Genomic DNA, 27,575 nt, shown 5'->3' with positions numbered 1-27,575 from the left:
GTAGCTGCTTTCTTAGATCTGTCTGTCTCTCTCTAGGTATAGATGTATGTCTGTATAAGTGTTAAAATTAAACCACTATCCCAGACACTTGTCTGTCTCTTGATGTAGAAGCAATGTTGTAGCACCTTGTTTTTGAGGTTTGCTGCATTTGCTGCTGCACGTTGTCTGTGCATTTTGAACAATGCTGTACTTGAAACATACTCAGTAATTGTTATAAAAGCAGTTGAGAATAAAGGGATTGAATTTAAAACCTGTAAATAAATCAAAATAAAAGGGTGTTATGAAGTGTGCATATATTTTTTTGCATGAAAATAAAAAGAACTCTATACAAAAATTACCTGTAATCTGGCTCATTGAATATTTTGTAAAAGGTTTTTCTTCTTTTTTTTTTTAGTTTGTTGTATCATTGGATCATATTTTTCACAAGGCCCATAAGTGATTAACTAGGCTTAGGGAAAAGGCTTTGAGATTGCACCAAATGGATTAAAAGAATGAAGTCCAGGTTTCTCTTCACCATGGTGAATAAGTAAAATATATCAGTGTGAAACTGGACTTCATATCAGCAGCGCTCTTAACATAACTTATTCAAAGGCTTTTTCTTGGCCGTCTTCATGCTTTACTAGAAGTATAAAACTGTTGTATGGGACCACTGAATTTTATGACTGTTGAGAGATTGTGATATGTGAATACCACTTTTTATACAATCCATTTTCCAGGAGCAGCTGCTTTTCTCATTTTGTGATTTAGGCTGTTTATTTTATTTTTTTGAATTTTCTATGTAGTGTTTTTTAAAACCTTTCACTACATTTTCTATTAAACTATCAAAGCTGCTTTTTAATAGCTTTGAAACATGAATGTCACATTCTGAGTCATTTTTCAGTGGACATATAATGTCTACAAGTAAGTTTATATGTCCAGTGTTTGTATGTGATTGTTTTGTGAATGTCTATAACAAGAAATGGTGTATGTTTCCTAATCCATGCAACTATTCCCAAAGCATATGTTCTAGTTTTAATTTTCATCGTTAATAAGATACTTTATTATGCTTAAAAAAATGAGTCTGCATTCCTCTCACTCATTTAACAGATTTTTATCCATGTTGCATTACAAATACCAGAGAGGATCAAACTGACTAGAAAATGTTTTTAAACATGAAACATATGACATTCTACCATGACTGAAAATGTGGGACATTTGGAAAGTATGCAAAATGCATTTTGGATTTTTGTGGGTGTGTTTTTGTCTTGACTAGAACTTCTGATGGCAATATTCCTTGATGCACTGCATTAATATACCTCATTTCTTCTAGTCATGTTGGTTGTTCAAAATAACTCATGCCAACTGTTAGTTCTCCTTAAATTGCACTATTTTTTACTGATTAGAATTTTATTGTTTCGGTCTTTAAAAAGTAGAAGTTTTCAACTTATTACTCTTGATTGCAAGGCTAGAAGTAAACCAAAAATAAAATGAAACTTCACTAATTGACACTTTTCTAAACCATTGTAATATCAGTGAGTTCATACTCTTGGAAAAGAATATGGTCACTGATAGTATAGTAAGATTTCTTACTACAAATATTTAATTGCTTTTTGAAGTATATTGTACTGTGTGGATCAGTATAGTATCAATAATTTAAACTAGTCTAGATGTGAGAAAATAACATAATATTATAGTATTTTTTTAATTCTATTTTTTTTTTTTACTTGAAAATTCAAAAAATTGACCAATATGTCATCGGTTTTCCAGGTTTCAGCCTTACCGGTGCTTGTTTGTCAGTGGCACACTGAGAAAAGGCCTGGTTTGTGCTGCTTGCTATTAAATTTATAAGAAGCTTTGAAAGCTGTAAGAAATTGGAGCATGTACCTACATTTCTCTGGAGAGCTGGGCTGAAATTTTTTATCAGGGCAAACATATATATGGACATATATATGTAAGTCACCATTAAGGCAATGCATATGCAATTTCAGCATGTATGCCTATTATAATTCTTAATGTTAGTAACACATTGTGTACCAAATCTCTGCAGAGCCAGTGCCGTGTCAGGAATGTGCTGAGCTCCAGCCGCTCTCTTTGGGCGGGTCCTGGCCGTGCTCAGGGCTGGGGAGCTTGGTGGCGTTGGCCTGAAGCAGAGCAGGGCACCAAGTGCATCCCTCGCTGTTGCACAACACGGGCAGTGCCCGAGCACGTGCCCGCTGCAGAACCCTCTGCCGGCCAAATGCAGATTCGAGCCGCAATGAAAGGGTTAAACAAAGGCAAGTCAGATTCAAAATGTAATTTTGGAAAAAAGTGCAAAGCTACATCCTATGGAAGAAGTCAATATATGACTATTACCTTTCCAGAAATATATAGGTATATTTTTTAAAAATGAATATAGGTTATTTTAGGTAGCTTTAATGCACTAGGAGAAAAACAGACCTTGGGAAATCGTGGTCTTTGTATGTTTCTAAATTTTTTTAAATGCAGATTTATGGGGTTTAGTATTTATTTTGCTTTCACTGTAGTAGCTGAAATATTCAAGACCATATTAAGCACTATTCTTTCATGTAGCCTTTGCTACTGACTTATTTTGTTAACTGAATATTCTGCAAACTGAATCCAACAAAATTGTTTTCAAATTGAGTCAACATCTGGGAAAAAATACCCAAACAACAAACCTACAAACCTAAGGCCTTTTTCAGCAACATAGTAAACATGAGCCTAAATTAAAAAGCCAAATACTTCTTACCCTTCATTGCTGCCCGTGCAGTTAGTCAGGGGGCAGTAAGGCAGTTTATGGTGAGGGTTGGCAACAATTTTGTATCACATCTGTCCCCTAAGTAAAGCGGGGGGAGAGCTGGAGTTGAGGATGGAAAAGCCATTCAGCCCTCTTAAAATTTGCTCTCAAAACAAGAATTTCCTGACCAAAGATGTCAGGATTACCCGTGACGTTAGTATGAGACGGCACTCACTTGAGGTTTGTCAGGGTTTACAAAGAATATAGTTTTGATTAGATGTACCTGCAAAAGAGAATCCAACAAAATTATTTGCCAAATTGAGTCTTTACAGTGTGGGATTTTTGAAGTGCTGATGTTTTCCAGTCAGTTTGTTCTTTTATGTCAAGTTGAAAATTATCTTTTTCTTAACCATGATGTATATTCCAAGATCTTTTTTCGAGCAGTAGTACTACAAGTAGAATGAACTAGGAGTAAAGGTTGAAATTTGTATTTATGACCAAGCTACATAATTTACAGAGATAAATCAGTATTCATGATCTTTTCAGGAAAAGATTGAAAACAAAGACCTCACAGGTAACAGGAAATGGTGGAAAGAGGTGGTTTTTTTACATAGTGTTGCATTTCTATGGCAAATTGGTTGTAGTATGAAAGTATTGATTTGGTGACTTTCTAAAATAATTCTTAAACTAATTTATTTTTACAATTTGAGGAAGTTTCTTTCCCTAATGTAAACATAAATAACCATTCGTTCAAGTGTTTTCTTGATTAATTCTGGGATTGCCCCTTGTCTCTGTAGCTTTAAGTGCAGGAAAGAATTTTTTTGTGCAATATGCCCAAGTATTCCACATGATTTTGGTAACAATGCAAGTATCTAATTTCATTTAATTTTTAGAGTACCTCAGTGGAAGTTATCATTTTATGCAACAGTGAGGTTCAGGCAAAGCGTAGGCAATAGATACCTAACAGCATAGCGTGGGCAATTGCAATGTGGCTGGGTTTTGTTGGATAGGAAATGAGAAGCCAGAAACTTAATTCTATGCTGCTCTAATGCCATATTTTCCCATATAACTCTTTTCCCCAACATTTGCTTGATTTCTCTGTTACGATTTTTGTTGTCACAATGTGCATCGAGCACTACACAAGTAGGTTTACCGCTATGTGTGCTATTCTTTGTTAATATTTCTGAAACAATGGTATTAGCATCATGGTACATCATACATGAGGCAAAAAGTTGTTACCATTATAGAAACCTCACTACAGTTTTGGTCATAGGTACAAAGTGGTTTCTTTAGGCAATCTGTCCTGGTAGAGAGTTATTTTGATCTTGATATCCTAATAACCTTACATTACGGGAAAGACCTTACACCTAAGAAATTACAGCAGATGTTGGGGTTATTTAGTCTGAAAAACAACTAGTAAGCCAGATGTTTGTATTTTCACGTTAATTCACCTGCCAAGACTATGTTAAATCCCATCCTCTTCCTGCCGCTGACTTCGTTGTTGATTCAACTAAACCACTTATGAGACTTTATAAATATGACTTGCTAGATTTGTCTTTTATGGTTTAAATTTCAGTTCAGTTCTCAGAGATACTTGTTGTAGTTTGAAATTCGGTGAGAAACTAAAGTACTAGTTGAACTTCAGGGTACTAAACATGAAAACTAATTTCTTATTATTTGAACAGAACGAGTGTTATTTTTCTAGTCTCCTTCCTGGTAATCTAATGAAGCAGTAGTCTCAAATAGATATTTAGTGTTTTTTAAACCATACCACAACTTTAACATCAGTTGCAATTTTCTGTTGCTGTCTTAAAAACAAACAAAACCTTTTAGAAATGTGCAGTTAATAACATCAGTTAATTAGTGTTGCTTTGATATACTTTTAGTTGATAAATTGTATTAGTTAAAACGTAGGAGAATTTTCACTTAAAAACAACCCCCCTAAACCCTAATTATCATTTTAACTACTTGTAGTCTAATCTGGCGTAGCATACGATATTAAATTGATCATTGCCTTTTCTGCTGTGCGATATTACACTCTTCATCTTTCTCATTCATTTTGCATGCATCTGCTCACTTCTGTACAGCCACTGTAGAGGCAATTGAGGCTGAAAAAGGTATGATCAGAGTCTTTGCCACGGGCAGAGATCTGTGGTGTCTGGGAGGGAATTCAAAAGTGCTCTGTGTGGGTGTGTTTTACTTTCAACTTGCACAAGCAGAGATGAATCAACGGCATTGATTCATCCTTTTACATGTAACATTCATTTCTGGCTTCAGGATGATGATTATCTTTAATATTTTAGGGAAATTCTTGGGGGTTTTTTGGTCTTTTTTTTGGTTTGTTTTTACAAAATATGCAGTAGGTTTTTGTATAATAGCATGTTGTGATAACGTGGTGTTGTCTTGAAGTCTTTCCAAATGGTAGTGTTCAGTGGTTTATTTTCTGCATTCAGCTGCCAGGTTTTGTTTGGTTGCGGGGGTTGTATGTGGAAGGAGGGTTATTTGTGCATGCCTTTTCTCATAAGATCTATTTTAATGGCTTTGAACACATTTTTTTAAAAATTTTCCATAACACATCTGGAAGTGCAAGATGTATAAATGTCATGGTTTTTTTATAGATTTTGAACATAATTTGTTGACCAAATTTATTTCCAGTATATACACCAGCCTGTCAGGATGAGGCATACTAAATTCCACGGATTGTCAGTGCTTCTGTGCTAAATAAGTTGTGTATAGGTCCTTTGATAGTGGTATTGAGCAAAATGCCATCAAATTATTTGGCGTTCAGAGCATTCGACTTCAGATTGTTGTCTTTTCAGAGAAACCTTAATTTCCTCTTGCTCAATATTTAGTGAAGTGAAAGGCGAAGAGCAGAGCAGTTGAGATAACCACCTTCAGGGCTTTTCAGATGCAGTGGCAAAGCACCATTTAATTCCTTTATTCTTTGTTTTTAATGAAGGAAGTCAGATCTCCAAAAATACAAACGAGTGCTATATTCTATTCTCACACACACGTGCAAGAGGTCCCGTTGTTGTGAGTGGAAAGCTGTACCTGAGACAAATATTTATTTCATCCCAAAGTCTTATTATGTGGTCAACCATTTTGAGGTGTAAATTCACCTACAGACCTCATTCATTAAATTAATACCTGTTTCTCTAGTTATTTTAAATACGTGTGTATTTAAATGACGCCATTGTTTAACCACAGCGCTTACCTCAGTGACTGTGGTTGTGTCCGTTTCCATCCCCCACCCGTACAGCGCAGAACGTGAACCGCGTCCCGCAGTTTTGCCTGCATGAAAACTGCAGGGTCAGGCCATCGATGCGTATGCAGGACGTGAAGCTCCTGTGGCTTCTGTAACCCTTCGCTGCTTTGCCTCCACTGCGCTTGCTGCGCTGCTTGGATCTCCCTGACATTGCACCCAGCAGAAGGGCGATGTTGAGGTGAGCCGGACTGGGGCAGCAAGCGCAGCTGGTGCTGGAGCTGGGCCACGCCAGGGACACGCAGAAGCGATCAAGTGGGGTTAAACCCCTTGATGCCTACTGCCAGAATATTTGACATAGTTCTTTTTGTTACAAGCTGAAATCACGATTGCCTGTGAACATTTCAGGAAAGCGGTTTAGAGAAGCTTTTACTAATACAGATGCAGAGCCATAAGTTTCTTTGGCTGATTTCTTACCTGTTTTTAAACATCATTTGTTAGAAAAAGTATATGCTTTCAACTTACTTTTCCATTACTGACATATCGAATTTGCATTTTGTTAAGCAATACGAGGATTCTCTCCGCAACATAAAATCTGCAGTTTTGAAGAAGCAAAAGGTTTGGATAGGATCAATGAGAGAATGCCACCAAGAAAAGATGCTCTTCAACAAGATGGTATTAATACTATAAACACAACAAATGCCAATGGAAACAATGGAACTGGCAACAACAATGCACAGTGACCACATCAGCTTCTGGTTTACTCACTCTTGTCTTGCCTGAGAATTCCTAGATTACTGCTTTTTGACGTGACAACAGATGAAATAGCCAGGGGATCGCTTGAGGTGGCTACTGAACGTGACCTGGTCCCGCTGCAGGAAGGCCGTCATGCTTTGGAGACAGCAGCCCCTCTCTCCACGTGGTGCCCCGGCCCCGTGCGTCCCCGTCCCGCGGGGCCCAGCCCCGGCTGCTGCAGAGACCTGGGGAGAGGACCGGGCTGTTCTCGCTAAAGCGCGTCTAGACTAGCATCCTACGCTTATTGTTGTCAACACTTCTAAGTTTACAAATGGGATTTTTCTTTCGGTAGAGGTAGTTCTTGGTTTTTCTGTCGTTTGTTTTTTTTAAATCAGACTTTCAAATACAACCCTAAGAGCTAACTATTTATTAATGGACATCGGTTTAATGATATGTCTTTAAAATGATAGATTAGGATGGTCTTAAAGTATCTGAGGCTGCAAAAACTGTATTTTAAATAGACAGAAAAAATGCCAAAAAGATCTCACTTGGTCCTTCTGTAAGATGCCGACCTCAGGTTTACTCCTTAGATGTTGCTAATTCTATACTGTATTCACTGTATTTTTTAGTTACAGCTTATCAGAAGATTTCTATGTAGGAATGTTTATTACTTGAACACAGAGTTAAAAAATATTTAAATGAGAAACTTTTTTGCCCAGCTTTTTCAAGACTCTTCCCCACCTTGAATTTAAAAATAAAATATATATATATATATATATACTAATTTTAAAAGTAAGAACAATATGGAAGTGTTAATTTTAAGGTACTTTTAATTGAACTTTGTACATTGTTTAAGTAAATTTTGATTCATATCAAGTCTGTAAAGCTTGGCATTGTATTTTGTGTATGCATGTTTTCATTTTGCAAATATTTAATATATAGACCTATGATGTACATCTGTAGGTTACCTAGATGTTATGCTTACTTTTAGTTTATTGTGAGTATTACGGTTGCATCAATAGCTGATAATCACTGGGCTGAATAACTGCAAGCTTTTTATTATTTTTAAATCTGTAAAGGAAACTGAAACTGTATCGGACATACTTCTTGTTTAGGCAAAGCAGCGCGTAAGAAATTGCTCTGTTCAACTGCTAAGGCATTAGTGAAAGTGTAAACTTGAGACTGCATGTGTTTTGGTATCTACAGGACTGCTTGGTTACAATAAAAATTGAAGCCCTGTGCTAATTTGTTCACAAATAATGGACTGTACTGATTGCCACTGTACTTCGTTACATATTTGACATTTGCTACATGTCCTTCTCATCCCCTGGAACACAACTTGAAGCTTATGTCACTAGAGTTCATCTCCCTCTTTTTTGTTTGCCATAAAGTACAATCTGTACATACCCCTCAGTTGGAAATTTTATGCATGTTCTGAACTATTCAAGTATTTTATAAACAGTAGCACACAATAAATTTTGTGCATGGGCTGCGGCTCCTATCATTGTGTACTGGTTTTATTTGGCAGACGTAGGTCTAATCTGACCTTGACAATTCTTCAGAGATAGTCTTCAAAATATGAGCTCTTGAAGAAGTAGCCTAGAAGGTCAGATTGAGCTTGCAGAGAACTAGTTGGATGTAAATGCTATTTATTTTACATGTTACTCCTGCTTCTTTTTTTGCTTTTGAGTTCTCTCTCATAAATAAAAAAACCTAGATATTTTCTGTTTGTTAAACTGGCCATCCACTGTTGGTTTGCACAAGCTTCTAAGAGCAGGGTTAGTTGATTCTAGAAAGGCTCTGAAGTTGAGTTGCGTTTTGTGTGTTGAACTAAACAAACATCCAAGAGCAGTCAAGTGTGGTGGGGCTGCTTTTAGGGCAGGGGGAGGACTGCTTGTTTGACAGTCCATACAGATACATGATTGAGTCTTTGCGGTGTGTTCCTTTCAAAGTAAGGACAAGCTGCCGAACAGGATGAGAATTAGGATAAAAATAATAACTGACATGCTATTGCTAATGGAGTTTTAATGCTTCATTTTACTTTATTGCAGATGCATTCTAATTGGAAATTATTCTCAGCATTTGAATGCAGAAGATCGAGTTAAAAATGGTAAGTTTTTGAGGCTTTTTTTTTAAGCACCCCTGTGCTTGTGAGCTGTACAGTCTGCATATGGTGTCGTATTAGAGCAGAACAAATGCATATTCTTAAGAACAGCTGAAATGTTCAGTGATGAACGTTTTGGTGGTACCTTCCTCCTTGTAAGTGCTAGTGGAACATTTCTCAACCTCACAAGACAGTATTTTTCATTATTTGATACTCATATCTTAGCTATGATTGTACTGTGAGTAGCTGGAGTTGTGTATGTGAAGAAAATACAGATCCAAACTTTGCCTGGAAAAATCTTATTGCAGCTGTGGAGAACTGGTTATGATACTTGTGAGGCACGAAGTGTCCAGCTGCAATGATGCTTCCTTGAGATTCCCCTGCAGTATCCGTTGTCTGTCGTAGTTTTTGCCAGATATGGAGGCAGATCTGCAATAAAGGAAAATTTCTTGGGCAGTTATTGATCTGATTTCTCATGCTGCCTGTCTCCTGTCTCCTTTTAAGCAAGCAGTCAGGTTACAGGATTATGCCTGTAGATTTTCTTTGTTTGGAAAGCTGATACTCATTTTTACCACTGTGTTTCCGAAAGGTGGAGTCTGGAGCTGTCTCTAATTCTTGCATTGTTGGGGGAGAAGAAATTATATCCTCCCTCCTGGAAAACTGTAAGTAGTTTGTGCTGGTCATTTTATGTTTTCAGCATTTAAGGAGGGGCGGAACTGCGTGTGTCCTCAGTCTGCTCTTGGGTGGAGAGGGGAGAATGCTTGGAAGCAGCGCTGTCAGCCGAAGGGCAGCAAAAGCTGTGAGAGGGTGGCTGGTTGCTGGTGCTGTCCTGCCCGGGCTCAGTGGCCTCCGCGTGTCCCAGGGAATGGGCGCGTTCTCCGAACTGCTGGATTAAACCATCACCCGCGGGGCTGCAGCAGCGAGGAGGAGCGTTCAGAGGTGGGCTGGGGCTCTGGCTCTTCCGAGAAGTGTAAATGTGTTGTAGTGAAACAGAAGCCCAAGTACAGAACGTGCTTGAGGAGGGTTTTGGGGACTTGCTTTAAAGCTGGGACTTGTGCTGTCGAGAAACTTGCTGCCACCTGGTGAGACAAACAGGGAAGACCAGCCTGGTTCCCAGAGCCCACCTACATTTAATGTCAAACAGACACCTTCTCCACCCAAAATTATTTATAAACAACAGCTTTCCTTTCAAAGCTTATTTGATTCGAATTGTGAAATGGAAAAATTGCTATAATTGTATCTATGGAGTTGTGAAGAAAATTGGCCTCTTCAGCAAAGAGACAAATGGTTGGGATTGGAGTTGTTTTCTCTTAGAAGGTGGTAGGGCTCTTCTGGTTTGAGTCTGAACGCTTTTTGAGAGGAATGGTCTCATAAATGGCTTTTTTTCTAACGTTTAATCCTGAAACACCGTTACGTTACATACAAAAATTAGGCTTTTTCAGGCACAGGACAGTCGGTATCGGTTCATTCTTGCCTTGTCTGCTTTTTGCTACAATTGCACCATCAGTCATTCAGTTCTTGTTACCTATTTAACAATTGTTTGTTACTATCATGTAATGAAAATAACTTTTTGCCCAAAACAAGTGAATATTGTTAGGATATAGAACACTATTTTCTTATAGTAGTAGGATGTACAAGCCATACTTAATCAACATTCTGCTTTGAATGACAAGTGAAGCTGTGGGGAGATTTTAGTCACACAAAAAGATGTAGATGCACTAATATGCTTTAATTATTAAATGCTAAGCTGCTTCACTTGGAAGGAAGTTTGCTCAAGAGCAAAGAAACAAGAACTAAAGCTTATGAGAACCTTTGTAAAGCTTGGGCAGCTGCTGACAAGCCTGTGTATCACAGTGCACTTTCTTGCACTGAGGATGGCCCAAGTAATGCAGAGTGGAATGTCTTTTAGTTTCCTCAGATCAACATCCATCCATTGTTCGCATTTGGCGTATTTAATCTCGCCCAGGAATTTTAAACTGATCTGTGTTCCTGAATTTAATGTCAGAAAAAGTTCATAGTCTGAAGTCAGATTTAGGTTGTGGAACATTCATGGAAGTGAAATACTTAGACTTTTTTGGTACGGTAAACTTGGTATCTGTTATTTTTTTGCAAAAACCTTTATGTACATGCTGTGTAAGAGTGACAGGTGTGTGATACTGGAATCAACACTACCAGCCCTTGCTGTTTTCGTTTGAGGGATAATAAGGTTTTGCTGTTTGTGTGCGTCCTATAATACAATTGTTATTTGATAAAGTGTTGCTTAGAAATGTCAGGAAACACATTGCTGCCTGCTGGACTTGAAACTTCTGTTACATTTATGGCTGGAGATGGATTCAGTGTGGCTTTCCAAAAACCCAAATGCGCTACTCAAAGCTGTTCTTTTTCAATCCTTTGAAAACATCCTCATAATCATGTATGTTGTCCAGGTCACACTTGCAGTGTGGATTTTTGTGTCCTGTTGTGTTAGCATTTAGATCCTGGCTTTGTTCACTGCTCAGTCATTTGCTGTATAACACATTCCTTTACAAGAAGATACTTCAACACTGGATCTGAGATTATTTCTCCTTTCCCTTGCTGCCTTAAGCATAATGGTAGCTAACCACTAATTGTAACTAATTGAAGCAGTTAAATAGGGGGGTACAGTCGGATTTTGCCAAGGTCCATGAACTCTCTGTGTAATGTGACTTAAACAGAGCCCTTGCATGTTTTTCAACATTTTTTCAACATTACAATGGAAAAACATGAAATGAGGGGTGTAAAATGCGTTACATCACAGCCTCAGGCTTTTTTTTGTCATCCCCAGTCAGCAGTTAAGTTTAGGTATTGCAAGAAACTTGTTGAGTTCTGGAGGTTCAGCTGAAACAAACAGTTGATTCATGCAGGAGTCTGGCAGAAGGGAGGTGGTTTTGTCTGGGTCAAAAGGACTAAGGCTTAGGACTAACAGACATGATATATCTTTTATTATACAATAAAGAATATTATGTGCTGTAAATTAAGGCAATTTTAAGTGCAACAAGCTTATTGAATCATCAAGAAGGCGTATTTGATTACACAAAGTTTAAAATTATTCTTTTACATACAAGGGTGGTCAGTGTCTGCATTAAAGCATGTTACGTGTCCTTCAGTTTGTTTAAAAAATAAACAAACTTGATAATCCTCTTCTATTGGCCAACAATCGCCAGCAGCAAACGCCGGTAATCGCCGCTTGTATCACTTGCTATCATTGTAGCCAAAGTCTTCTGATACATTTGTGTGAACATCTGTTTAATTTGCACAAGGTCAATCTATGCAAAGCAAAAAAACATGTAAAGAAAAAAGAAGACACACAACTTAATCTCTTAGACAGTCAGCCCGCGTCTCTTCCCTCAGGGACCACAGAACTCATGCCAAGGGTGAAATGTGCAACTGGTCACCTCTGAACATCTTAGAAGCCAGCTGGTCCCCTTAGAACAAATAAATGTGTTCATCTAAATCTGAACTCCATAAAAGCTTCACTACAAGCCAGGATTTCCTCAGCTATGGTGAGGGTAGATCGCTTTTCCCCTACATGTGACATTTACAGGGGAGAAAGTTTCTTACCTCGCTGCGTGTGACTATAATTCTGATGAGCGTAGAATCATCTGTGCCAGCTCCTTTCATAGAATAATAAAGTCGTTCTGCAAAAAAGGCCGGGCGATTTAAAGCACATTGCACTGCAATAAAGGATATTTTTTGAATTAGTCCCACTGGCAGGATCAGTTCAGGATTTTTGCTGTAGACAGCTAGAGGGAGGTATTGGTGAAGATCCAGTTACTGTGGATTGCAGGAACTGTTTCATAGGGCTGAGTTTAGTTTCAAGATGACCAACTGAATTAACCCTTCACAAGAGAAGTGACGGTTATTAACAGCTGACTTCTGTAGAAGGGCTTTTCAAAGCTGGCTGAAGCCTTCATTCTCAGATAGGTAATTTTAAAAACAGTCCTTGTCCTTGGATAGCTGCTACTAGGATACAAGGTACTTTACTCATGTTCCACTGCTAGAATCTTAATAACAAAAGTAGAGCTGGAAAGAATTCTTGCTCTGTTAGTTACAGAATAGATCTTGTTTCAGGTGGATTGTTCATTTTCAAAGATGAACCTTTATTCTATTCCACTATTTTCAGAGCTGAAGTTTTCCCATAAAACTCCTTAGCAGAATATAGTTGGGAAGTTTTTGCTTATCTGTTATGGCTACAGAAATGCTGCCATTTTGGTAAGCATTGGTGGCCTGGTGTCTGCCGATTTACTAGTAAATCATACTGATTCTCACTGTGAGCAAATTGTGCTAAATTTGAACTGCTTTACTACAATAAGCCAGCAGGAAAAAGTGAATTCAAAACAGGTCTTGTATTTTGCTGAAGTTTCGCTTAGCAAATGCTGAGCTTCTGGGGGGAGGGTGGTGGTGGTGGGGAAGAGGAGTGGAAAGGGAATTGTGCCTCAGGTAGGTTCACATTGGTTCTGAGATCATGTGTGGGGGTGGTTCAGCTGCCTCTGCTGAGGTGCCACACAAGCAGAGTCACAGCTCTGGTACCCTGGTACTGGTGTCATTTTGCAGAGCTCTGAAAAATACAACTACAAGCACTAACCAGTGCCCCTTGCTCCTGGGTAGCTGCCTGCCTTCCCAGAGAGCTGACAAGTAGCTCCTGTGTCGACTTTTCTTGCTTCAAACTGACCTCTTCACGGCAGATGCTTATTTTCTCCAATTAAGTGTAAAGTGAATAATTTGAATAATTGAAGTTATTTTTGTGCTAGCAGAGTCAGGTTGTGTGTTCATTTACCATCTGGCCAGTGTTGAACTGGATTCTTCTTCAATTATATTTAGGTTTAATTCCTAAGGGATAAGGGGAGCGAAGAACACATCACTTACAAATAGTCTTCAATCCACGTTCCACATTTCCAGAAAATTCTCGGTCAATGCTGCTTAATAAATCACGATTAGCAATCTACAAATAAATGAGATTAATACATGGATAATGAAATGCAGTAACAACTGGAACCTTAATTTAAAATACACTGACCAAGCTCATGTGAAATCAGTGAAGAACTCCTACCCTGGAGTACGCCTCAACTGTCGCTTTCAGTTGGGGAAAACTTCTGCTTGCCAGAACCATATTAAAGCAAGATTCATCAGTCCCAAGTTTGCCTTCACCTGCTTGGTACAGACGCTGAGCATCTTCTTGAGCTTTTTGATAATCCACAGTTTGATTCTCATCCCGATTACCCTAAAAGCAAAGACAACAGATGTCAACTGAAATTACACAGAGAAGGCTGTGCTTTAGCTCCTTGCAGGGTAGACCCCAAGCATGTATCTTCAAAGCCTGAAGCAGAAAGAGTAATACCAGTTTGAAATATATTACATTGCTTTAAAACGGCTCCTTGGTTTAATATTTCTTATAGGCAACAAAGTGCCCAGAACCCTGTCTGTAGGGCATGCTTCAAACTGACCCAGATAATTTCACCCCTACATACCATCTCATAGTTCTAATTAAGTATTGTACTTAATTCTCTATTTTACTTAATAATGTAAGCTTTCTTTTGATTTGTTTGTTTCTAGGCTTCAAGTTGCAAAGAATCTTCCCAAACGAACTAGTGAATTACCTTACTGAATATGCACACCTGAAATATCTCAGGTCTTCTATTTTATTTAGGAATTTGCTAATTTCAAGTAATAATGTCTCCAGAAAGCACTTACTATAGCTGTAATATGTCAGTAGGGCCTGTATGACATTTTATGTGCTTTGGGTTTTTTTTGCTGCTCAGTGCATGGATGGATACTGCTAAATATACCGGCTGAGTAGGCTGAATGAATACATGCTCCTAAATACTGTTGTATCTATAGTGGATAATATAATATTTAAACGATGTGGTTGTCAGTTATTGTAAACTACTGGATTTATCAAAATAAAAATTAGCAGCATGAGCTTCTCAAGGTTTGCTTTCTTGTGGATTTTGACTTTGTAATCTAAACACCTAGTGCATAGCTGAACTCTCAGAAAGGTAGAGACAAAAGAGACAGGGAATTGTCACAGAAATTCTAACAGCAAATAGGCAGATTGGTCAGAGAAGTGAAGGAAGTTGCATTAGTACGTATTTCTCCCTACACATGGATAACTGCAAGTTACTATTCTTAACACAAAATAAGCCCTAGTAAATGATATGAGATAAGCAAGGTCCAAGTGTTCACCTGAGTTCAACAGCAGCACTTCCCTAATTCTGGTGATGAGGAGGGCAGGAAGGCTGTGGTATAACTTGGGAGGGAAGTTTTGCCCTGTGGTACCTCCTAGCTTGCACACAGAGATTCTCACAGGTGTTCTGTATACCATAAAGGTTATCCTATCAGATTCACCCAAATTATTTCATTAACATATGCAAAAAATAAAAACCATCTTGCTTTAGCTGCAGTGAGAAGCACCGCTTGATTGCACCTGCACAATAAATTATTCACATATAAGTTCTCTGAAATGAATATAGGGTGCTAAATTAGGTCACACAATTCATCATAGATTTACGGACAGGAAGCATCTCATCCCTGGGGAGGGACTGAAGTGTTGTGTCTTGTCATTAGGGAATACATTAATGGCCCAGGGCTGATTTCTTAAAAACCTGGTTCTTCCTAAGCATACACAGGCACCATTATCTTACAAAAAGTAAAGCTCACTTGGCACATGGATATAAGTAATCGTTCAAAGTGTCCAGAAGTGTCTGCTCTGATGTCTTGTTCGATGTCCCTTCCAAATTCTGATTTGTAGCAGCTCACTATTTCTCGTATTTCCTGGTTTGTCCTTGTGCAAAGGATCTCAATGAGCACTCGCTCCTGGGTGCCTGCTCCCTGTAGGCAGAGAAAAGGGCATAACTACAAAGCACTATCTATTCCGTTTTCTTCAGCTGTGAAATTAGCCAGTCATCTGTTATTTCAAAATTTAATACAGTGTACATTGTAAGAATGGTATCCTTGCAGTGTGAAAGCACCAAGTCTTCTGTATACTTAAAATGGAATGAAGATTCCCCCAACATTCAGTTAGAAAAAATTCGCCAAAACCATACATCCACAACAGTGACATCAGCCAAAGTTAACTGGAAAATGGTTTAGGAAGGGAATTCCTTGGCAGCCTTAATCTGGAAACATCCTGGAGGAAGGCAGAGCCTTATGATAATCCTTAAAACCAAAGATAAACACATAAATTCTGTTTTGGTCAGTGAACAAGTGTGTTCCCTATTCCAAATGTGGCCATTTCCTCAAGACGGAGCATCAGCAGGAACTTTTCATGGATGCTTTCCTTTCTCCACAATAACATTTGACTCTGAGTTCTGTGTACCATGAGCTCTTACTGGTACGGTCACCTCTATGCAGGCAAGGATTAGGTAGGAGTGGATCTATGTGAGGCTTCCAGGTAGCGTTGTATTATCATTTTTTTTAAATGGTCAGGAGTGGCTGTTGCCTCCACCGTGGCCAGATGGTCATTAAAGCTCCACATGCTTTAGAAGGTCGGCATTCATACAGGGATTAAGTTACTCGTTTCCAGTATCAGCCACCTGCTGCAGCTCAAACATGCAAGAAATTCTGGTAAACTGGATGTACCAGTTTACCTGAAACCTGCTAGCTCACCTAGTCTCTGATGCAGTCTTAACACGTGAACAGATACATGCATCATCTGACCTTAAGACAATACTTTTTTCATTGTTGTCATTCGGGAAAGAAAAAAAAAGCAAAAGGATAATCCAACAGTATCTTTCAGTAACAATGGTTTGTTCTTAGGAAGGAGAGGTACGTACCTTCAATTTAAACAGCGGTTACAGTGTTAATGGCACCCTGGCCCTTCCTAGGTTCCAGGAAAAATTATGGCTAAGTGGCAGAGAATAAAGTTCAGTCCTGCAGCGTTCCATCCTGTGCTGGATGGACGGCTGCTCTGCATTGGCTAATCCTGCAGAAATTGGCTGGAGCTGAGGGACGCAGCAGGAAATAATTTTAAGCCCCACAGTCCCAAAATTTGTTTGCCATTATAGGATTTTTCAACAATGCAGGGATCAGGTATTCTTGTTCCTTAGGTAAGCATTTTAAGATAGTTTTGAACTATTCCATTCACAGGAAAACCGTACCTTCATTGCATGACGTAAACTCCAGGCATCATAGTAGGTGGTTGGCATGAAGAGTGCTAGAATCAGTTCTTCTATATTTCCACTTAACTCAGACTTCAGATCTTTAATTAAATCCTATTCAATTACAAACACAAAAAGGGCTTTGGAGAGTGTTAGCCATGTAGATTATGTACTGAAAAAAGATCAAACCACAACTTTTGTGACTGATTTCTACCTTTGTGCTGTTTTTCCTGTAAAGCTTTGTTTTATTTCTTATAAAGAGCTTCCCTCTGTGCGAAACTTGGACAGCTCAGTTCCTCTCCATTATCTCATAACTACTTAGGACCTAGTCAGGTCCTGAAAAGTGCCACAACTATAAAATGTCAGTTTAAGTTGCAAAAATGACAGAGGGAAGAAATTAAATTATCTTGGCCTTTTATTGACTAACCAATCTTCAAGCAGTTTCTCTGTTTCTTACAAAAAAACAGATTTCAGTGCTGGTTTGTGTGCTTAAAAAACTCAGTATACTGTTTCAGATGCTTAATACAAGGACAGTTTAAGCTTGATTATTTTCTATTTATAAAGCATGACAAAAGCAGAGAAGCTTCTTGTTTGGTCAGGGACAGAGCCAGCCCCCAACTTTCCCTCATTCTGCCAAGTATCAGGACAAGGCCATATTAAATACCACATGGCCCCTGGTACACATGGAATATAACCAAAAGAAGCGCGTTTAAAAAAATGCCCAAACCACTCCCCAGGACTAAAGTGCAATTAGGCTGTTTAAGCAGCAGCTGAAAGTTTGGGTTTGTTGAGTGATTCAAAGAGCCAGTGGACATACCTTGCCATACATAGTCTTGAAAGCTGCCTTGATTTTTTGCCTTTGATCATTGGAGCGGTTGGCAACAACATTGATGATGGCCTGCTCATCAGTTCCTTGGAAACAGAAGTGCAATTTCATGTAAGAACTCATAATAATCCCTCTGAGATGGGGTATTTCTTAGTCTTGCGTTTGGGCATAGACTACCATTTAAGTCTACCAAATTTTCTGTGCAACTATGTCTACTAAATTGCCCAAGTCATTTTGAAAGTGTGACTTCTGAAAAGCTTGGGGAGAAAAAATGTTATGGTTAAATAAATATGGAATAACAGGACAAAATGGCAGTAGGATGTTAGCTCAAGAGAAACTGAAGCTTCTGTTGCTTACTTACCAAACCCCTTCATAGCTTTGCGTAGAATTTCTGCATCCCTTCCAGCATCAAAATTTGGAGCAGCTGTAATTGTGCCCTGGGTACACTGAACCATTGCTGCAGGCTGAAAATAAGAGGCACAGGTAATTAGCTGGCCTGCACAAATTCAAATTAAAATGACAACTTTGGAGTCAGTACTTCAGAAGGAGTTGTCCATTAGTTCCCTGTTTATTCTCTAACACAGAATCAGGGTGACGTTTAGTTGTGTTGAAAAGCTTTGGCCCACTGATGCCAAGACGATGCTTTTACCCAGTTGTATAGATGGAGGTCTACTTGATGAATGAGTATACACAGGTACGGGGTTATGATTTTGTTCAGGTTGTGCTCTGAGTGCAGCTGGGAACTCTTGATATGGAACACGCTGTAAATTGTTGGAAACCAGTTGTAAAAATACTAAAACTACAGAAGCCACATAAGATTGATTATAGAAGAGGATACAGCACATACCGGACCAGGTATTGGTGATGGTGCTTGTCCACCAGGATATCCTACTGAAAAGAAATTAAAGAACCAGATAAAATGAATTAATTAGCTTTCCTCTTACTATGTAAATGCTATCTAATCTGAAAATAAAACCATTTGTAGACCTACCACTGCACAAAACCTTTTACCTAAGTAATGATAACTACCATGATCATTAGCTGAATCTCTTGCCCTTGGAAATGATGGGAAGAAGCAATCATAGATGCATTCAGGTACATACACTAGCAAGGCAATTCTAAAAAGATGAAATTTACTGGTGCTGTGGGAACTGAAGAATTTCTTTTTATTAAACACTGCTATCTTTGACAAAAGCCAAGGTAAAATATGCAAATGCAGAATGTGTGTCCTGTGCTCTCTTTTAAAGTCACATTATACAGTTTAAAATGTCCATTTTATAAACAATAAATATTAAGAATTCATTGGTGCAAAAAGAATTTAAAATATCTCCTTTTGTGATCAAAAGCACTGTGAATACAAGAGCTACAACTACATTTTTTGTACTGGAATTTTATTTTTATCCATAATACATATGTACAATTGTTATCATTTTAACAGCCGCTTAGTTATTATTAGAGTTAACAAAGCAGTCATTGAGAAAAAGTTATGCTGCTTTGAATTTCTTGCAAACCCAGCTGAGACATTCCAGGACAAAAATCATCTCAATGGTAACTGACCACACAAAGCATTAAAAACACTGCACCTTTTTTAAGCAATGCTGTGCATTCTCCTGTCCAGTTCTCCCACTGTGCCAAAGATCACCATGAACATGCAGATCTGAACAACACAACCATTTCTTTGAGATTAACAGAACAGCTACTCATTGAATGTGGACTCTGGATTTGACAGTTCTCATCAGATACTTGCAGTTTGAAGAAGAATAAGAACATAAAGCACTACATCAGGGCCACTAGTCAGTGACAGTCATCCCTTTTGGATCTAACACCTGCAGAGATTGTTCTTGTCAGCCCTTCAAGTGGTCCTGTCAGGAAGGGTGGTAGGAGGTGTACAGCATACAAGCCTCAACAGCTAAAAGTAACAAAGGTAAGGGCCTATTTTTTGTTACTACCTATCCTGGGATCTCTTGGTTTAACCGTGAATGCTTAAAGTTCCTTATATATGACATACCTGGAATTTGTGCTGGTCCACCTCCAGCATAGTTTTGGGCAGGAGGCTGTGGATAGCCACCAAAACCGGGGCCAGTGGGAGGCACACCAAACCCAGGGCCTGCAGGAGCTGGGAGAAGAAGAAAGACTTAAGCACGCTTAATGTTTTGTCCTTGACTTCTGACACAGAGTGAGCCAGGTTAGTGAGCAGAGCTCTGTCTGTGTGCAGTGGCCCAAAACCAGCAGGGCCCTGCCACCAGCATGCAGGTATTTACTGCCAGATGGCAATCTGCCTGCCTGCAGCCATAGCTGAACAAACCTGCTTTTCTTTACTACCACCAAGCACAGGGAACGGTTACACCAGAAATCACTCCCCAGGAGTATTCCAACAAAGAATCTTACCTCCAGGATAAGGTGGCATTCCTCCAGCTGGGGCACCTGCAGGGTAGCCCCCCGGGGCAGGGTAGCCCCCTGGGGCGGGATATCCAGCTGCCCCTGGATACCCAGCACCCGGGGGTGCTGCAGGGTAGGCCCCTCCTCCTGCCGGGGGGTATCCTTCAGGAACAGCGGGATAGGAGTACTGACCGGCCGGTGGGTACACAGACTCCTGTCCTGTTGGCTGAAACACAGAAATGGGATGTTTGTGCACCTGCTAACAGGACATTAGAGTAAAAACTCTCAAGGTACCAAAATGTCCACATGTATTACAACGTGAATTATGTAATTAGATTCAGCACTTGAAGTGGCAGCAGCAGAATTCCTAAAGTCTGGATGGGGGCCTCGTGGTTGGGTTTTCTGCTGCATCTCCCATGTTGACACAGAATCAGAGTGCTGCAGGGTGAAAAGCACCTCTTGATGCCTCTGATCTCATCCACCTTCAAAGCAGGGCCAGTTTTGGAGTTGGATGAGGTCACACAAGGCTTTGTCAAGTTTTCAGTATCTTCAAGGAACAGTGAATCCACAGCTTCTCTGGACTCCTGTTCCAGGACTACTCTCATGGTGAAAAACTTTTTCCTCAAAACAAATTAAAGAGTTATAACCTGTGGCTGTTGCCAGCTGCCCTTTTACTGTGTATCTCTGACAAGAGCCTGGCTCCAGTGTCTCCATCACTCTTTTTTACATAGAAGAAGACTAAGTAGATCTCCACTTAGCCTTCTCTTCTCCAGGCAGGCAGCCCTCCCTGGACATGCTTGCCCATGTCCCTGTTGTACTGGGAGGCCACAACTAGACATGGTATTCCAGATGTGGCCTTATGAGCACTGAGCACAGAGGAATAGTTTCCCTTGACCTGCTGGCTTTGCTCTAGCTGAAGCCTGGGGTGTCATCAGCTCCCCCACAGGCACACACTGCTCAGCCGCATTCCACTGCTTAGCCACCAGGACCCCTGTGCTCCTTTACTACAAAGCTGCTACTCCTATCCCACATAAGGAAAAGGTGAGCTCAGTGAGGCTTGCTCTCTATGAATCACTACGAGCTCACCTCCTCCGTTTATAGGACTTTAAAGAATTTCGTATTATTAGGGAATAGAGACCTTCCCTAACAGTATCTTTAAAACTTCTCCTTCTCTTGCACAACCAGCATTTTCAAGTGTTACTTGGTAAGAACTTACAAGAGATGGTTTGTTTTTTTCCATTTCCTTTGGAATCCAGGTTATAAAGCATGGACATTCAATGACTAAATCTGGGCCACTGAGTCAGAATGAACACCTATTACAGGTTTTAAATAAAAAGAACGAGTCAGACATCTCTATGCCTGTGTTTTGCTACATGTATGACTTACCAGTCATACCACAAAGGTTGCTATTATTATTAACATACACTAGAAGTATTTACTTGAATGACCAGGATCTTTAAGGGAAAACCCTGTAAGTTTAAAGTCATATACTTGATCTTAAAAATCAGGTATTTAAAATCAGCTTCATAACAAAACATAATGTATAGACTCATTACTCACTTGCTGGGAATCATCTTTACCAACTAGCTTTAGAAATATGGCTCACACACTCACACATACAGTACACACTCATTCTTGAGCCCAGAAAACAGCAATACACTGTGAAGTGGTAAAGTCCAGCTCCAACATTCTCCTCGGGGTTGGTTGCCCCAATATTTCTACACCCAGATTACCATGCCCAAGACATACAACATTCTCTTCCCCAGTGGTACAGTCTAACCTTTCTCTGCCAGACTCAACGAAAATATTTTAATGGAATTTAGATTCACAAATCCCAAATTAGGATCCTCAAAAGCCTTGCTCAGACAACCATCAATACTTCAGAAGAAAATAATTTCACTTTGTTTTTTTTTCACTTTGGGCATCATCAATGAGACCAGGAAACCTCAAACTGTTCATATCGAATCTAAAGGGTCTTTTAAATTAATCCACTGAAGTTGGCTATACTTTAGATGCCAACTAAGAAAAAAAATATTTTCACATGTAGTTAAGAATAAATTACAATTTAAATCCTGATGGTTCAGCAGAACCTTAAGGGGGAAAAGAAATCCTGGAGTTAAGAAAGACTGGTTTCTAACATGTTTGTCTTTAGTTTGACTGACTTTAGTGTTTCAGAGGAGTAAGGGTAAACTGTAAAGCAAAATAATTGGAGAATTTATCACATGTATTTATATATATTGCATGTATTTATAGCTTTTCAGAATTTTAATGGGATCCAGACTGAGCTCCATGCTTGTCTAGTTCTGTACTACATAAAACACAGATTGTATCAAATTCCCACAATTAGAGTATGATCAGTGCCATACTAATAAAAGCACATAGTTGTATCTAGCTTTAAAAAATTATGCAGGCATATCAAAATGTGCAGTGTCAGCCACACTTGATACATTCCACCCTTCTATTAAGTTTCATTGGTATTTTTACTCCATACAGCCATAAGCTGAAGCTGGAACAAAGTCTCGCGGCTGAAGGATAGGGGGTCAAAGTCAAGATACAGTGTCTTTATCCTCAAAAAAATATTTCCTTGGTGTCATATGAAGGCTGAGCTGCTGGAGTAAAGCATTCCAAGCTCTTCCTGAGGGCAATGGCCACTGAAGTTTATCAGCATCTCTGTAAATCCTGGGATATGGGTACGTGGAATATTTGGTAGAGATTGGTTCAGAGGTTACCTCTGACCCTGTACGTAAAGACCCTCATATTTATGTAAGATCTACTGATACTTTTAAAAAAAAATGATTTGCTGAGATAGTTAGCTATAATAAAAAACAAAACAAAGCCAAAAACAAAATGCAAAAAAACCCAAACCCACAAGACAAAGTAAAACAAGACCACACAATCAAAAACCTTTCTCGAACAATATGCAACATTAAAAAACAATAACCTCCTTCTTAGAATTCTTACAAGACAACTGTAAAGTCATCTGGAGTGACATATAGATGTGCTGGTTTGACTGAAAATGGGTTAATTTTCTTCATGCAGTTAGAATCCTTTCTTTTCCATAGCTAGCACGCTCATTATTTGGGCTTAGTTTAAGAACAAGAGATAACACTCTGGGACAGAGTTAATGTTTTTAATTGCTCCGGTTTGAGAGCCAAAGACATTCTGAGTGCTCTGCCCACAGGTGTGAGGCAATGAGGAAGGGGGGCATGGATGGGGCAGAGCTTGACTGACATCCAGACTGATCAATAAGAGTATTCCATTCCATTAGCGTCGTGCTTCAGATATAAAGATAATCGAGACCTTCTGGTTGGCTTTGATCTTCCACTGTGCTCTTTCTCTCTGGCGTGCAGCCAGGGGAGTTTCGGTCAGGACGTTTAGCCTGGCCTTTTGCCATTTTGCAGAGGTCCCTGGGCTTTTCTGCCTTTTTCTTCTCTTTTCTCTCTCTGGGATCAGCTGTGGGACCAGGTGCTGTTTCCTGGGACTGGCTGCTCAGCGTGTTTGTGAGGAATTGCCTTGAATATCTTTTATTTCTATTTTATATATATGTGTGTGTGTGTGTATATATATATTTACTAGTAGTATATTAGTATTTTGTTATTTTATTAAACTGTGTTTGTATCAATCCAGGTTTCTCCCTTCCCTTTTGACTCTCTCCCCTATCGGGGAGGTGGGGGAGGAGGTGAGTGAGTGGCTATTGTGGTTGTATTACTAGCTTGGGTTAAACCACAACAACAGACAAATCAAAGACCGTAATCTAGAGAATACTGTACATGAACTGACAGTTACTATTTACATGCTGAGAATAGTAAGAATACAATGTATGTAGTTTACAGAATATAAATAGATTAGGAAGGGAACACATTCCAAAGCCATACTTACAGGATAACCAGGGAAAGCAGGGTAGCCACCAGAAGGGGGATAACCTGGGTATGACATTCTGGAGGGAAAAAAAATAATCACTGTCAAGGCACTATATATGAGTTTGTAGTAGTTATTTCCTTGCTAATTACCTCTTAAATAATTTGAACAATATGTTTAGTAGCTTTAGAATTGCTCAGGAGCACTTGTCAGCTGTTACACCCACAAAACCTTTCCTTTTTTTCATACACATGACCATAGCAAGCAGGATTCACAAGGGAAGTATCTTCAACTTTGTAATTAACTATCAGTCTTATTTAGGGTGAGATAGATATTGAAGCACGGTAAGAGGCTTGAACCTCCAAAAAGCACTCTGAAATACAGGATACACCACAAGGTGCCAGCAGGAGAGGGGGCTCATCACTTTGCCATAAGAGAAACAGAAGGGTCAGGCCAGAGCAGGGTCCCGGTCCTGCACCGTGCCAGCCACCACTGTCCTGTCATCCTGCCCATCTCCGCTCACAGGGGCAGTTCTGTGGGAAGAGCAGTACTCTAGCTATCCTGCCTAAAATGATTATTTGATAGAAACCTGTGTACTCCCCAAGCATTATTTATTTGTGTAGATTTGTGTTTCCTGCCAGTAACTGTTTTAGTCCTGTTTTTAATAGAGAGGCTTGGGGAGCAGGAACAGAGCAGGACAGAGATCACCCCCCACATTGCCAACCAGCTGAGCAGGGAGCTTTGAGACCATTAGCCAAGTTACAAAACATTTAATGGCAGGAAGAAAAATAAACCAACATTGTAATGCTCACCAGCCAGATACCCTCTTCAGGGCCTGGAGCTACTCACAGCATGTTTGTAAGAAAGCACACACCTCATCTGCACAAATCAAAGGACATGGGAAATACAAAAACGAATGCAATACAACAAATTATTATTCACATTTCTAGGTATTCACTGGCCAAACCAAATGGATTTGAAAGCAGACTTCTTACTGCATTGGGCAACTAAGGCAATAGGTGGTCATAGAATTAAACATCTGGGACTTAATGTGAAAAACATTAAAACTTTGCGTAGGTTAGTTCAAATAAGAGCCCAAAACAACTTGCAGAGAAGCACAGCCATGCAGCCTCACACTGATAAACTTGGATTAACACTTCCAAATAAATAAGGGGGGAGAAGAACATGAGGTATATTTGTAAATCTATGCTTTAATCATAAACACTGCTCATGGCTATTTATTTCCCTTAGAAACACCTTTAACTGGTACCTGTACAGTATTTATTACTGACAGTTCCTTGAATGGACTTTGAATTTGGCCTTCAACAGAACACTTCTTTTGATATTTCTAACTTTACCACTAATTGTGATTCCTTTCAAGAACAAGATGACCAGCAACACTTCCTTCTGATTTCAGTTGCATTCTTTCCGCTTACAGGAAAATATTGTGTCAGCAAAACTCAAAAACCAACCAACCAACCAAAAACTTCTTCACCTTTTCAGCTTCATGTAATTCGACTAAAGTTACACCATTAAGAAGACAGAATTGTAAAACTTGTTGAGGTGCACTGTATCATTTCGACTGTACAACTTACTCTGTTTTTCATGATACAAAATCAACAGCTGGTGACAGCAACTCAGCTGTTTAAACAGCTGTAAAACATTTAATTTGTACAATAAATAGGACCAAACAATCTTTTAACCATATTAAATTATATCCAATTTTAGACCTATTGGTAAGACAATTTAGAATGGATTTAAGTTTTTGGCTATGTCTCCGATTTACTAACAAACACATTCTGGCAAAAAAAGCTTTTTTTTAAGGCATGAGTTTCCAACATCTCATTTTCAAGCATACAAGCCATCACTGCTATGTCATATTTTTGATTAGCAAATTAATCATCCATGCAAACCTGTGAGTTACAGTGCACTGGTAAGTTGTTTAGCACTTCCCTTACTTTTGTTGTATTGGTTCCTTTTCTAAGATTCCATTTGTGACGTGAGTTCTTTTGGGCCAGGTACTGGGAATTGTGATATTTCATTTAATCATCCCCCTCTTAACAAGACCTTTATTCTTATTTGTCATTCTTCTGAATCACAGAAACAAAATTAAAATGTTTTATTTGTATTTGCTTGACCTATGTGATTTTTTTCTTTTTTATTTGAAAATAAAAAAATAGAGTAATGAAAGGGTTCAGTAAGGGCTGTTGCTTCAGTTACTTCAGGCCTGTTATAACCAGATGGACACGATGCTAAATTGGAGTTTCAGACTCGCCTCTGACACCAGTTAGAGCCTCTTCAAAACTTCCTATAACCAGACGACATTATTTAATGAAACCTCTTTCAGTATGCAGTAGGTTTTCCAGGAGATAAATTTTAAGTCACAAACTGTGAAGCGCTTAGTAAACCCTGAACTGCGCTGCCACAGCGTGTGGCCTCGCCTCAAGCACAGGCATCCTCAAGCAGAACACAAGCTCTGATATTACTGTTTTTATAACCAAAATAACAACAGATTTCCCCATCAGATTTGTTTCCGGCCCTGTTCCGCGGGGTCACAGGGCGAGGCCCGCCCGGGGCCGGGTTCGGCCGCTGCCGCTGGCTCAGCGCTGGCTCAGCGCCGGCCCCGGGCGGCTGCGGCGGCAACCCCGCCAGCTCTCTGCGGGCTGAGCTCGACATCTGACGGGGCGGGCGGAAAAGTGTCTCTTTTTGGGCGGGCTGGATGCAGCTCTGACGCTGTAACATCACGGGACGCGCTGGATAAGGCGTGTTGGGCGGCAGTCCAGCGGGTACAACAGAGACCTGCCCCTCACTCTGCTGCCGCGGCCCCCGCGGGGACCCCTCGGCCCAGCCCCTCACACGACGGGCGGAGGAGGCACCGCCCGCCCGGTCCCGCCCCGCGCACACCTGCGCCCCGGCCGAGGATGCCCCCGCCAGCACCACACCCGCCCCCCGAGCCTTTAAAGTTTCCTGGTGGGGCCACCAGCAGCCCCCGTCCCGCCCGGAGCCGGCCCTGCCCGCTGGGCGAGCCACCGGTCCGCTGTTTTGGGGCGGGAAGGACGGTCACGTATGGCGCTGGCTTCTCCCCGCTCCCTCAGCCTCCAGCCCCGGACCGGCGCAGCTGCGGGCGCAGGCAGGTATCACTCACTCCTCCTGAGGCGCCCGGGACCCGTCCCCGCTCCCCAGCGGGAGGGCAGCCCCCGGCCAGGGGGGTGCGACGCTCTGGGCCGGGCGGGCGCCTTCCTCGGCCGGACACCTGCCGAGCCCCGAGCTGGCGGGCGGCCGCAGGCGGGGTCGCCCCGGGCCGCAGCCCGCCCGTGCCGCAGGGCACCGGGGGTGGGGGCCCAGCCCCCGGGCGGTGTGTGAGGAGACCCGGCAGGGCCGGGGGCAAGACACGCCAGTCAGGGCCGGCCGACTCCTCTCCCCCCGCCAGCTGCCTCACCTGAGGGAAAACCTGCGGAGCCTCCGGCCTCTCTCCCGCAGCTACACCGCAAAATGGAGGCTGTGGGGCCGGGCGGTGCCCGCCCCGCCCCCGGCACCGAGCCCGCCCCGGCCCGGCCCACGGGCCCCGCTCCCCGCGGGCAGGGGCGCCGCGCCCGGGTCCCGGCAGGGCCGAGCGGGCAGCGGCTCCCGGGGTGATGGCCCTG

At 40.7% G+C, this 27,575-nt stretch overlaps 2 protein-coding genes across 14 annotated transcripts in view; one reads left to right on the top strand and one right to left on the bottom strand.

Annotated features, from left to right (window-relative positions):
• The window catches only part of PPP3CB (protein phosphatase 3 catalytic subunit beta), a 49,943-nt gene extending 35,243 nt beyond the window's left edge, over positions 1–14,700 (top strand). For 2 of the 9 annotated variants that reach the window (XR_010473633.1, XR_010473632.1), the window contains 3 exons: positions 8,702–8,760; positions 9,344–9,416; positions 14,326–14,700. Coding sequence is in view for 7 of the 9 variants with exons in the window: in XM_065068487.1 (XP_064924559.1) it covers positions 4,801–4,830; positions 6,480–6,658 (209 nt within the window). In the remaining 2 variants the exon portion in view is untranslated. Of the gene's footprint in view, positions 1–3,259; positions 3,286–4,800; positions 4,831–6,479; positions 8,152–8,701; positions 8,761–9,343; positions 9,417–14,325 lie in introns of those variants that run through there. The other 7 variants (XM_065068488.1, XM_065068485.1, XM_065068491.1 and 4 more) reach the window with 5 other exon arrangements.
• On the bottom strand, positions 11,693–27,537 carry ANXA7 (annexin A7). Of its 5 annotated transcripts, none has more exons than XM_065068494.1 (13): positions 27,371–27,537; positions 23,953–24,010; positions 20,083–20,299; positions 19,703–19,810; positions 18,542–18,585; positions 18,056–18,158; positions 17,686–17,780; positions 16,869–16,982; positions 15,430–15,600; positions 13,823–13,993; positions 13,639–13,714; positions 12,334–12,446; positions 11,693–12,038 (listed from the first exon to the last, which is right to left on the bottom strand). In XM_065068494.1, exons 2-13 carry the CDS (start codon positions 24,007–24,009, stop codon positions 11,916–11,918), a joined length of 1,392 nt encoding a protein of 463 aa, XP_064924566.1. In that variant the 5' UTR covers position 24,010; positions 27,371–27,537; the 3' UTR covers positions 11,693–11,915. The 5 variants fall into 5 exon arrangements, with proteins under 5 accessions (XP_064924566.1, XP_064924567.1, XP_064924568.1 ...); XM_065068495.1 differs by having other exon boundaries at positions 18,542–18,582; XM_065068496.1 differs by having other exon boundaries at positions 19,703–19,801.
• Between the last annotated feature and the right edge of the window lie 38 nt (positions 27,538–27,575).

Source organism: Columba livia, chromosome 6, assembly GCF_036013475.1.
Source record: "Columba livia isolate bColLiv1 breed racing homer chromosome 6, bColLiv1.pat.W.v2, whole genome shotgun sequence".
Classification (NCBI taxonomy): domain Eukaryota; kingdom Metazoa; phylum Chordata; class Aves; order Columbiformes; family Columbidae; genus Columba; species Columba livia.
This window is presented reverse-complemented; position numbering and strand designations above follow the sequence as displayed.